The sequence below is a fragment of the Aricia agestis genome, chromosome 20 (assembly GCF_905147365.1).
Source record: "Aricia agestis chromosome 20, ilAriAges1.1, whole genome shotgun sequence".
NCBI lineage: Eukaryota > Metazoa > Arthropoda > Insecta > Lepidoptera > Lycaenidae > Aricia > Aricia agestis.
The window spans coordinates 4731676-4745584 of NC_056425.1; the positions used below are offsets into that span (position 1 = coordinate 4731676).

Consider the following 13909-nt stretch of genomic DNA (forward strand, 5'->3'; position numbering starts at 1 on the left):
TCTGTTTTAATACTATTACAAATAGGATGGGTATGTAACATAAGATTATTTCTTCCACGGAAAAAAAACTTTTGGAAAATTCGGTTTCATATAAACCAAAAAGATATGGAACCGAATTTCTGTGCAAATAGCTGACAAGTGACAACATCTAACCAAGGTATCATAATACTAGCATATGAAATAATATTGCATGTTGCTATATTCTCTAAGTATTTGTTATCAAATAAATATTTGATAACAAATACTTAGATAATAAATATTCTCCTACTTAATTATTAAATATTTTCAGACCGAGATAAACATCGGAGAAAGGAATGTTAATTGTTATATAGGAATTCGTCGTTTGCTATGACAACATACTGTCGGACTCAATATTATATTTAATATAATATTACGAAGTTAATATTACATTTAATGTATTATTACGGAGTTAATATTATATTGTATATCGGCGAAATTGAATCTGGGGATCATTACAAAAGTTACAGACTTATTTCATAAATGTCCTTTATGATTTGTGAATGTTGTATAGCAATTCAATTATTTGTTATATTTCATGTGAATAAACTAGAATAGGTTTTCATTCATACTAATATTATAAATCCGAAAGTGTGTCTGTCTGTCTTCACGCCCTTACCTCTTCACGCCCAAATTGCCGAACCGATTTCGCTAAAATTTGGAATGGAAATACTTTGAGTTCCGGGAAAGAACATAGGATACTTTTTATCCCACAAAAATGTACGGTTCCCACGCTACAAACGACGCTAAGTACCTGAAGGACTTGTGTTACGGGTACCAGACTACGGAAATATATTTAATATTTTATACTAAGTACACATATATTTAAGATTATTATTATAATAATATGATACACATATTTAATACACATCCATGACACAGGAACTTTGAAAACTTTTTGTTCCGTCGCGTCGGCGGGATTCAAACCCGCGACCCCCGGCTTGAGCTACCAACGCGCTCACCACTGAGCCACAGAGGTCGTCGTATGAAAAGATATTTACGCGGCAGAAATTCGGCGACTCACGACTCACAAAATTACGCTCGTTTGGCTTCACCCTAAAACTTCACAAGCAAATCTATATCTATATACTTATAATAAAATCGTAGAGGTAAAATTTTTGTACATCTATTTTTGTACATTGTAAATAAACGTGAAAAAACAAGTCAGGGGCATATTAGAAGAGTAATAGAACACATTTTAACTGTTTCTGAAATTTTTGTTTCTCTGTCTGTTTGTCTGTTTGTAGAGGCTAATCTCTGAATCCGCTAGACCGATTTCAATGAAATATGGCATGATGATACCTTTCATCCCTGGTCAACATCTTAGATACTTTTTATTAACCGACTTTCGAAAAAGGAGGAGTTAATGTTTACTTTGCTGTTTGTGGTCAGATTTTCAAAATTATTTTTTTGTTGTATAGATTGCCCGAATTTGATACCATGTTTACAATAAAATCGGCCAAGTGCGAGTCAGACTCGCGCAGGAAGGGTTCCGTACCGTTATAGAGAAAAAATAGGCAAAAAGTTGTGTTTTTGTATGGGAGCCCCCCCTCAAATTTTAATTATATTCTAATTTTATTAATAATTATTAAAGTACACATATAATTAAGGATTCTGTGAAAATTTCAACTGCCTGCCTGTTGTTATTATTGATATCGAGCAAAAAGGCTAAAAAAAATCATGTTTGTTGTACAGGAGCCGCCCTTAAATATTGATTTTATTTTGTTTTCATTTGTTGTTATAGCGGCAACAGATGTTTACAATCAGTACTCTAGCTATAACGGTTCTTGAGATACAGCCTGGAGACAGACAGACGGACAACCAAGTCTTAGTAATAGGGACCCGTTTTTACCCTTTGGGTACGGAACCCTAAAAATGGTGACTTTATAAGTAATTGAATTGAAGGAACTCCTCGAAATTTACAATGACAACCAAAGTGATTACCAATTCTAGCAAAGGTCAATCTTTAAAACTTTTCCTAATATTCGTAAACAATTATCCAAACCCTGGGTAGATATTGACCACTGCGTATCTCAATTCGTTAGCGGCCATGGAAATGATCTAAGTTATTAGCATGGGTCGAGCACATAGGTAGAAATAGTAGAATATGTACGACCGAAGGCAGTATGTTTAAATAAACCTCTCATCATGTTCTCTGGGAGAGTTTTTTCAGCTAAAACGAAAGAACTACAATGCTAGACAACCTACAGTGTAAATCTGATGCCGCATACTACGGTGATATCGTGGACAGCGCTGTAGGAACTTAATCCTTACCTTCAAGCGTTTTTCTCACAATTATTGGCAACAGTCTAACACAACAAATTCCAATATTAATTTAGCTATACCTAGCTCAGTTACAATTTTTAAAAACGTTGGGTAGGTACGTTAATTTAGCCCCTTTTGATTTTACGCACCGCGGACGTTTTGTGCGGTTCAGAAGAGTGTAGACGTCGTGATGTCCTCTAACGTGCACGTTTAAAAGTTATCGTCGACGGAAATTTAAAAGCGTCTTCATATATTTCTAATTTCTATACATTTAACTTCCGTATGTTATCGTTTAACCGCGGACGTCCACGATATTACCGCCACGTCCAAAATTATAAAAGCGCACATTTTATTCTGATTAATTTCGTTGCGGGTCCCAAACCAGTTTGAGCCTGTCCCTCGGGCTCCCTGAGATCAAATCAAAGGGCTTTCGTGGTTGGATACCGCTGTCAATCCTGGTGACACAGGAGATACAGTGGTGGGAATGTGTAGTGGCCGGTGGGCCAATGCCCATAAAGAAATTACATTGTGGGTAAGTAAGTAAACAACTTCAAGCGTCATTTTGTTCTGGTTTAATTGTGGGTTATGAATCTGAGAATAATGGGTAGGTTAAAGAGGGATAGATGCCTACATTAAATTCCGTCTTCTGAAGTCTATCCTCTATCTCCGTCACATGTTCCTTTCCCCTGTCCTGTGGCCCCCATCCCCTGTCCACGCCAAGCGGTCTTCGAAGAAAGGATTTTTTAAAACGATAAGTATCTGAGGTTCAAGTTTCCTGGGTCTTTGATGTAAATTAAAAATTTCGTGTGTAATATTACTATTACTTTAATATTTGGATCTATATAGATCCAAATAAAATAGTAATATTACTATTTTATTTGGATCTATATAGATCCAAATAAAATAGTCGTAGATGGGTGTTCAATTTTCTAAATCTCGATTTTAATAACATACATTTACGCGGACGAAGTTGCGGGCAACAGCTAGTGATAAAATAATTTGGTACAATTCTCACATTTCGTACCAAACACTTATAATATTATGTATATCCTAGACCAGCTGTGGTACCCAACCTTGTTTTACACGGGCCACAAACTCGTTTCGATCTTGGTTTCACGGGCCGCAATCAAATTTTTTTAAGTTTAAAAAATAACGTTCTTCGAATTTTGTGATAGAAATGGAAACATTTTCACGACTTTGACGACAATTTTGTTCTTTTTTGGGCGGTGGGCGTGAATTTCAAAATTGAACTTCACGCGGGCCACTGATAAAGGCTCGATGGGTTGAGTATAGCTGTCCTAGACTGACCTCAAGACCTAGTGTCAAGAGGTTTTCGTCGCTAGACTATGAATGAGCTCAAATAAAATTGTATCCAAACAACCTTTTTAGGGTTTCGTATCGAAAGGGTAGGTATAATAGGGTGTATTTACTGTCTGTCTGTCACTAGGCTGTTTCTTAGAAACGGCTACTGTAATACAGCTATTTGAAATTATGTCTTTCTTTAACCTCTAAGTAAGAACACATTCTGTATAAATTATAAAATAAAATGTTTTAACGATAGACGCAGCACTTGCAGCATATTACAGTAAACAAAAAAGTTTTGGTCAGTTATTTAATATCACTTTCATGCTTTTTTCACAATAACAATGAACGAGTATCACCTACGATTTTTATACGATTTTGATAATGTTTATTTTTGAAATATTTCTACATTTGTTCAGTGTAGCACGCACAGTTAATTCGTGAGTTGAGGCTATAAAAGACACGTCATTATTTTTAATGCGTGAAATTTCATCATCAATAATCACTTAATTAAAGGTCAGATAAACTTAAAATTATTACGGCAAATAAAATGCCTGCTTCACAAGGTACAACATATTATATTCTATAAACTTTGCAGAATGAATTTAGTATGAAAACTGCAGATCGCCGTGCGGCAACGGCACAGTCGAGAACCGACTGCAAGATGCGGTTCGTCTATGGCCGGCCTAAGAGGATGACTGTCAATGATTAGTTAGTTTGCATCCGTCGCAATAAAAAAGGTAGCATAGAAGGCTACTTGTTTTGGTTAACTTTAGATCTACAGTCACCTGAGCTAAGGGTATACACTCACCTGGCCAACAACGGCGCGTCCAGCAGCTGCGGCTGCCGCGCGTCGACGACGACCACGTGCGGTATCCGCGCGTCGGCGTCGCGGCGGAAGGCGTCGAGCGCGTCGCGCGGCGTCCGCACCGCCTGCGACTCGCCGCCGACGCGCGCGGCTGCGGCGCACGCGGCGGCGCAGACGCGCGACGTGCGCTCCGGGAACACGCATAGCAGCTGCGAGTGAAATTGGTATTTAAGGGAGAGAATGTACTGAGCTAGGGAAACCGCATAAGGCTGAGTTTCCAGCAGAGATGTGTTGCGAGGAATGTGTTTTTAAGATCCAATAGAATCGCCGCGCTGAGCGAGGTCACGTCAATGAAGCGATTCTATTGGTTCTCAAAAACACATTCCTCGTAACACATCTCTGGTGGAAACGCAGCCGTACAGCGAGCAGGTCGTGAACTACATCAGGAGCACGACCCACTTCGTCTTGAGGGTCGAGTGTTTGGAGTCCCGCCACAAAGTCAATTTTAGCTCCTTTGTGGTGAGGGTCCCGACGCATCATCTACCGACCTTCGAGTAGGAGGAGTTCTGGCCGATTGGAGTCGTCTACAGGAGGTTCCGCGGATGACTTCCGAACACGTCGCAGACAATACGTGTTTAGTGTTTAGTGCTTAGTGTTAGCTTTAGTTTATATGTTATGTATGTTAGTCTATAAGGTATATATAATATGGACCAAGATGCCTGATTTAAATAAATAAATAAAAATAAAATTACTCTTGGGATAAAGCGGGACTTACAATTTACGCTTTCGAGATTTTGAGACGTAGAGACTCAAGAGTTCAAGACTCATAAAATATTGTAGTAGACGCACTATAAGCATGCTACACAAAACAGTATTATGTACAACTTTGTTATATTGAAAATAATATTTTGTAATAATTGAAATTGTAAGTTATTCATATTGGGTTCATAGAAAAACTTACAATATCAAATAAAAATATTACAAAATAATTATAGTAAACTTAACTTCTCTCTACAGGATGTAACAAAAATAAGTGATAATACTTTAGGGTGTGTACGTGTTCCTTGTAGAGAGTTCACTGTGAAAGTAGCAGCGCTGAAAGACCAACATTTTTTTCACTTTTGTATGGGGAAACTCGTGACGCTCGGGCCCTTGCCCATACAAAAGTGAAAAAAAAATCGTCTTTCAGCGCTGCTACTTTCACAGTGAACTCTCCACAAGGAACACGTACACACCCTAAAGTATTATCACTTATTTTTGTTACACACTGTATATTATAAGACGTCTCTACGTCTACGCCGCGTAGAGCGATGTAGCACGGCGTAGACGCGGTGTAGCGCGGCGTAGCACGGACATCAAAACCACCTCTTTTGTTGTTAAAAGTAAGTTAAGGCGCTTCCCATACGGAGATGCCGTAATTTATCGTTTTTAGAGCCTTATTAAGAGGATACACCAGGGGCGAGAGAAATTGAAAATAGGTATTTGAAAATGTATTGCTGTCTCACCAATCTCAAGTCTCCCACCGCAGAGCGCGATAGCGACAACACGACAAAAGTTCTAATCAAAGAACAGAAAATCTTCGATTCGTTGTCCGCTGATTCCTTCTCCAAAACTTAACCGATTTAAGTACTTTTTTCATTAAGAATTAAAGCAAGGCTTAAGCTGTGTTCCTATGTTTTATTTTTTTTGTATATTCTAGCCAGTTTTGTTTTGTGGGTGTTTGAACACAGAGGAAAATCTGGCTATTTTTTTTGGGTTTTTAGACGTTATTATCTTTTTTAATAATAAAATTATGAAAAAAAAAAGAAAACATAGGGACATGCTAATAATGGCCATAGATATTCAGGAAAAAAATCATAACTCTACCGGCATTATCCAGGGAGGAAACAGGGGACAGTGTTTGTATGGAAAAACGGCGGTGTGGATTCCTCTTAACTCATAATTTGAAAGCTACAAAATTATAATAAAAATACATACAGCAATAATCTTCACTATATAATATGAACATAATATTTTCTTTCCCCGTTATTAATTTCCTCCATACCCATGCTATCAGCTTCCAAAGTAATACTAATTTATTTAAATTCAAGCATACTTTCACTAGGGAGTATTTAAAAATTACATTTATTTGAAACACATGCAAATAGACCAACAATACCCCGTTTGAATTTTTTTAGGTCTATTTTGAACCAAGATAAGTAAAAAATAGCATTAACACAAATGCATGGTCAAGGTCGTTTGCTCGAGGGATGGCCTTTAATTTGGTAAAAAGTATCAACTCACCTCTAGCGGTTCTGGCGGCGCGTAGAGCAGTGCGGCGGGGACGTTCGACGGCGGCGGAGATCTGTTCTGCAGAGAGAAGCGTCTTTGTAATATACATTGTTTGTTACTTAACTACATAAACAAGGCCGTATACAGGGTGCAATTAAACCTTCCTGCCAAATGTTGATATATTAATCCTCGTTGAAAATACAAATACACGTATATTTTATTTTATAATCACTCAGTACTAAAATGTTGAGAAATAGATTCCGAAAGTTCTCAATCCTTAAAAACACTACAATTAATGGACACTGCGGCCAAGCCGACTGCATGGGCGCTGCAGACTCGATCGCACAAAAAGTCTGTCGTCTGCGATCTCCCTAAAAGTCGCCCGCGCGTGACGTGCCCCCGCGCGCACGCCTCCCCCCGCATCACCCCCGCTGCAAGCGTTCTGCAACGATTTTAAATGGGATAAAATATGTCATTAAAAAGAACACCCAATTTTTTTGGTTAAATGAACTCTCCTAATGATACCTAAGCCCTGGAAAATTTTTTGCAGGAAGGTTTAACTGCACCCTGTATACATATTATGTATATTGTAATATGTAACTGTGTAATGCTGCCTGTTGCGGCTGCACCGCAACGGGGCGCGTTCTCCTAGCTGCGCCAGCGCATGCGCCTTAGGCGCGAGCGCACACTACACAGCTATATTAGATATAGTTTTATTTTAAAATTTGGACAACTGCATCGTCCATTCCTTTATTGTCATCGTAGGCGATGATCATACCTAATTGTAACTTAGCAATCTTTATTGATACAGTCCATTTAAGTTCCTAAATCTTTTATTTAAAACCTGGTAGCGTACACTGCCAGATAGAGAAATATTCACGAGATGTAGTACGCGTGCGAAACTAGCAAACTTGTCGTCTAGCAGTACAATTAAAATATTTTCTCTTTAACTAAAGACGATTAAGCATCTGTTGAACAGTTGTTTGGAGACCATTTTGTACTGAATTTTTCTCTAATCAACTGTTCAACAGGTGTTTAAATATTTTGTAGTAAGACCGTTGGACTTTTACTAGCATATCAGATGAATTTGAATCGTTTTACAAAATATATATTATACGTGGGAGAGCCATGCTTCGGCACGAATGGGCCGGCTCGACCGGAGAAATACCACGTTCTCACAGAAAACCGGCGTGAAACAGCGCTTGCGCTGTGTTTCGCCGAGTGAGTGAGTTTACCGGAGGCCCAATCCCCTACCCTATTCCCTTCCCTACTATCCCCTATTCCCTTTCCTACTCTCCTTATTACCCTATTCCCTCTTAAAAGGCCGGCAACGCACTTGTAGCTCTACTGATGCTGCGAGTGTCCATGGGCGACGGAAGTTGCTTTCCATCAGGTGACCCGTTTGCTCGTTTGCCCCCTTATTACATAAAAAAATATATATATGATGCAGTTTTCATAATGCCTACCAACGGTTCGCGGACATCTTTTATGAAAATTTGGGACATTTCTTGAATAAAAGTTTAGCTATCGTGCACATTGTGACATTTAAAGTAGCACTAGCTATTTGGCCGAGCGACATTTTCTAAAAATGATATCAATACCAAGCTTTGTTTTTTCACTTTACGAAAAACAGAGGTTTTCCTCCATAATGAAAAACCATACAAAATCAAGTTATTACAATGAGGTAAAGTCATACACGTTTTTGGAATTTTCCTAAAGATTTCATGCCGGTATATGAAAACTTTATCTACAACAGGAAAAACCCGAGCAGAAAATAAAGCTTGATCCTTTCCGCCAAAACTTGTGATGAATGGTTTCATTTAGACTTTCAATTTGTGCATAAATTATTTGCTTTAATTTCGCGTCAATTCAAAAATTCATTAACAGTGAAACAACATTATGTACTGTATATACGCTTTATGTAGTTAAATACTTTATATTATGACACATAATATTCTCATGTCTAATAAATATATAATGATTGTTTATAACTTAAAAGAAGTATGAGGGTTTTTGGTATGTAATAGTTAATGCGAGACCTTAAGTCGACCTAGCGATTGCAATTTGTCGTAATTTCGACAAATTGCATTTGCTAGGTCAACTCAAGTCCCATACATTTTTGTCAGAAGCGACTTCACACACGTTGTCGTCAAATAAAATTTTCGATTTTTTACTTCTCTCTGTAATCGAAAACGTAGCTCTCATCAGAACAAAGCACAACGACGTTCAAATTATCTAACATACATCAGTTTCATTCTTTTTTCCTGGTGCCTTTATTTCTTTCATTTACACAACCCCGAAATGCCGAACACATGACGCGACAGGCTCCCCCCGCCTCCCTCCCCCTGTAACGGGGTCAAGACTCAAGGCAACACGGGGTCCCGGGGGCAAGCGTGTTTGCCCCGCGTGCCTCCACGTGCCGAGGCCCCGCGTTTGACTTTCACCCAATTTTACTTTGACTGTCTGACTGGGAACCTAATTAGACGTGTTTGCTGGTTTATGTAAACTTCCTTTGTGTTTCTGTGTAAATGTAATACACTAGCCGTCTATTTGGAATGGTTGAATTCCACTTCAAACATATTATACAAAATACATTACGAAATTAAAGGAAAACCCAGGATGGAAAATTGTTTATCTATTAACCATCATTCTTTCAACTTTAACAGTTTACTTGTAGAAGTTCCCTTTTTCTAGTTCACTTTTTAGGGTTCCGTACCCAAAGTATAAAAACTGTACCTTATTACTAAGACTTCGATGTCTGTCCGTCTGTCTATCTGTCTCCAGGCTGTAACTCAAGAACCGCTACAGCTAGACTTCTGAAATTTTCACAGATTGTGTATTTCTGTTGCCGCTATAACAACAAAATATACAAAAACAAAAAAAATATATATTTAAGGGGGGCTCCCATACAACAAACGTGATTTTTTTGCCATTTTTTCTTCGCTATCAATGATAACAGCAGGTAGACGCCTGAAATGTTAACAAAATATTCAATATTATTAATACTTTAATAATTAATAATAAAATTTAAATAAAGAAAATAATTATAGGGGGCCATACCATATACCATACGAAAAAACACAATTTTGCTCTATATTGGTACAGTACCCTTCGTGCGCGAGTCCTACTCGCACTTGACCGATTATTTTCTTTTAAGTTCACTTTTTTAAGTATCTATGGTCCAAATAACGACATATTACAAAACAGAATAAAGTACAAAAAATTCTATAAACATTTTGTGAGTTGTTTCTGGAACGTTAATCTACGTAACGGTCCCGTGAACACGTAGCTTACGGAACGGACGTTCAATTTTCTCCAATAACAATACATCTTTATTTCCGTTATGTGAAGGCTTCGAGGGTCGACAAGAGGGCATTGTCATCTAAATAATGCCTTAAATCATTGAAGGTTTTCTGTACGAAACTTTCATAAACATTAGTTGTTCACACAGGAAGAAATGAGCATCAAAATAATAGATTGGGGAAATAGTACATTACGCACCTGAGGCAGGAAAAAAAGAAATGTTTCAGATCACATGTAATTGTTGGCAGTCAACAAACATATTGTGATCTTCTCATCGACGGAGGCGGAAAACGGCAACATCGGTAAGCGCAGCGGGAAGAAAGTTGAAATTTTCCGCCCGGAGGTGAGAAAAAGTCTTTTCGCAATTTTGGTATGTTGTCATAAAATCTCTTGGGGTATCTGGCTGATTTTCGTATCGTTAAAAAGTTTTAATTTTACACAATACAATTCCAAATTCAAATTAGGTAAATGTGAGATTTTCATATGTTTTTCTTATTGTTAAAATGAGTGATACTAATGAAGAAATTCGATGCATTTTGAAATTTTATTACAAAAATGGTAAAAATGCAACACAAGAAAAAAAATTGTGAGTTTATGGACCTAATGTAGTATCTGTGAGAGTAGCGCTAATTTGGTTTAGTGTTTTCAATCCGGAAATTTTGATATCAAAGATGCACTTCGCTCTGGTCGCCCTGTTACGGACAAAACTGAGTGCCATTTTTGAAAAAGTTAAAGAGAATACAAATATATTTTTTTGCGTTTATGAAATATAATTTTATATTTTTCTTAGCTCCGCGCCCCTTTTGTTGAAAATTTTGTTATAATATCATGAAACTGGGTTCGGAGGACTTCGCCTTTTATTTATTTTCATAACGACGTTAATCCTTCATAAAGTCATAAATTATTCGTCGTCCATCCGAGCTATCTGCTAATAAATACGACGCCGCTCATTATTTTTATTCAAATTAGAGTAAAACCGCCTAGTTAGAGTCCTTCTTCTCTATCGTTTTACAAACACACATCCATACTAATATTACAAATACGAAAGCGTGTTTGTCTGTTTGTTACCTCTTCATGCTTAATTAATAATAATACTGCGTGAAATTTTAATGGTTGTTTTCCCGCAGTAAAATGATTCTTAGTAGATTTATGAAGTTTTTTTATGCAAATCATAAAAAAAATTCGGCCGGGTCATAGCCGCTCGCGCCTATCGGCATAAAGTTGCCATAGTACGTCATACAAAATATTTTTTATTTTCAAAAAATAACTTGCATGATTCGATAGAACTACTATAGGTAAATCGTTCTGCTGCGGGAAAACAACCACTAAAATGTCACGTAACTATATAATATATCAGGGAGGTCTGACACACACTACAGCTAAACCGGTTTTGATCAAAGGTATCAGATACTTTGGATCCCAGGAAAAGAAACAGGATAGTTTAAAAAAAATGTATATAAGATAATAGAGCTGCAGCCGCGTCATCTAGTATTTAATTTTCTCTCGTACTTTGACGTATTGATGCGTTGCGCGTTGCGTTGTCGAACACGATGGAACAACGGAGAGTAGATATAAAGTGGGAGGATGAATGATGCGATGCGCTGCTTTATGATGTCATCGTCTTGTATTGTATTATTGCGCGTCGTCGTAGTAATTGTTGCGTTACGGCAACGAATGGAGAAATGTGGCTTCGCTGTTTTGCCATAGAAAAAGTAGCAAGCCATATTAAAATCTGTTTAATCAATCGACGTTTATTTTCCTAGCTGTTACTCCTACATGGCCTAACGCCTCCGTGGGGTCCATGGGTCTAGTGGTATAGAGCGCGGCTGTTGACTCGGAGGTCGTCGGGGTTCGATTCCCGCGTTGGAAACATGTTATTTAAGTTTGGTTAGGACAGTGCAGGCTGACCACCTTGCTTGACTGACAAGTAAGATGATCCATGCGTCGGATGGGCATGTAAAAAGTCGGTCCTGCGCCTGATCTCTCGCCAGTCGTGTCGGTCTTCCGTCCCACTGGGTTATGAGAGTAAAGAAATAGAGAGTGCTCTTGTGTACAGCGCACACACTTGGGCACTATAAAATGACTCCTGCGTAGCTGGCCTGGTTTCAATGAAACCGGCCACCGTCACCGAAACCGGTGTGGGAGCTATTATTACACCTACATGTTTTTGTGGTCACAGAAGTCCACCAAAAGCTTGTCACAGCATATACTAACAGCTTTTTCGTTTAAAAGCCGCCATCAAAAAGCCGGGCGCCATTTTTATACATAGAGCAACTAGATTTGAGCAACCTTGGATGTATAGATAAAGTAGTACACCGATTTTATCTTGTTTATCAGCTTGTAAAGGTTAAGCGTGATTTAATCGGTAAACGAAATACCTATGTAATTAATATTTTTTTTATAAAATAATAGGCAAACGAGTAAACGGGTCACCTGATGGAAAGCAACTTCCGTCGCCCATGGACACTCGCAACATTAGAAGAACTGCAGGTGCGCTGCCAGCCTTTTAAGAGGGTTAATACGCTCTCTTGAAGGTTTACAGGTCGTATAGGTTCGGAAATACTGATGGCGACAGTTCGTTCCAGAGTGTTACAGTAATATCATGTTTTCTCCATTTTAATATTTCAATTAACCGTCACACTCTGAGTTAATCTTGTACCTTTAAACGAGCAATTCTTGTATATATATAATTGGAATCTCGGAATCGGCTCCAATGATTTTCATGAAATTTAGTAGGTATATAGGGAGTTTCGGGGGCGATAAATCGATCTAGCTAGGAATCATTTTTAGTAAATACTTAATAATGGAATAATGTAAATAATGGAATACCGAGCAAAGCTCGGTCATATAGCTAGTTATCTACTTATCTGTAATAAAACGAAGTGTTTGACTTAAGCCCCATACATTATCTGTCAAACTCTTCAGTAAATTGAAGGTTATTAATAAATGTCTCTGATTGCGGCTGTAAGGGTCAATTTATACTAGCGAAGCGCATCGAACCGAATTATTAAAACTGAAAATAACAAATTCAACCTTAACTCCAAAGCGTTAACGCATTTTATTACTTCTCAGAATTAAAAAAGGCGCGCGCCCGACCTACGCTGATTGGCCTCGCAGAAGTAATGTATGCGTTACGCTCTGGAGATAAGGTTGAATTTTCTGTGTTCAGTTTTTGGGAATTCGCTTCGCTTCGACTCTGCGCTAGTATAAATTGATCCTAAGTCTGGAAAATATTATAACCTAAAATCGACAAAATAAATCGCACTTTATAAACTATACTTTATCAACAGACAATTTAATTGATTTTTTAAATGGAATACATTTTTTTTCTAATCTGTATGCAAATGGAAACAATTTGGCGTTGACAGTTGAGTGTCCGCCGTCCGGGCCAGTAGGCCAAGGCCACGCCTCAGGACAATACCCTCAGGTGCTGAAGCGGAGACGGTGAAAGGATAGATAGATTAGAGATATAGATAGAATATAATATAATGCATTTTTTGATATATTTAACCGACTCCTAAAAATTGCTTGTCTGATAAAAGACAAATTGATACCTGACCCATTAAGCGTTAAGTCTCTTTCACATCCTGAAAAATCGGTCCATAAAATTACTATTTAGCAAATTTTTATAGACGTTTTATACGTCAATTTACAGAAGTCCTTTTTAGTCAATACAGTATATGAATTAATAGCATTGAGAAAAGTAATTATAGCATACAAATACTATAAAAAATTTGCGTATTTTTTCATGTCCAGTTTCTTTATTTTTTGTTTGGTAGGAGTTTATCTAGCGATTTTGATTGGCTAATGTTAAAATATTAACCAATCAAAAATATTATTTATTTTTAAACAGATAACAACTAATTAAAACCACTATAAACCACACAAAATCACTTTCTATTTCCACTTTAAAATTGCCATTTCTACCAGCTACTACACAAA

At 37.6% G+C, this 13909-nt stretch overlaps 1 protein-coding gene across 4 annotated transcripts in view; it reads right to left on the minus strand.

The window, feature by feature from the left end:
- The window catches only part of LOC121737305 (high affinity cAMP-specific and IBMX-insensitive 3',5'-cyclic phosphodiesterase 8), a 225531-nt gene that overhangs the window by 59105 nt on the left and 152517 nt on the right, over positions 1 to 13909 (minus strand). For all 4 annotated transcript variants that reach the window (XM_042128937.1, XM_042128936.1, XM_042128939.1 and 1 more), the window contains 2 exons: positions 6677 to 6742; positions 4397 to 4602 (listed from right to left, as the gene is read on the minus strand). In XM_042128937.1, the coding sequence (XP_041984871.1) occupies positions 4397 to 4602; positions 6677 to 6742 (272 nt within the window). The remainder of the gene's footprint in view (positions 1 to 4396; positions 4603 to 6676; positions 6743 to 13909) is intronic.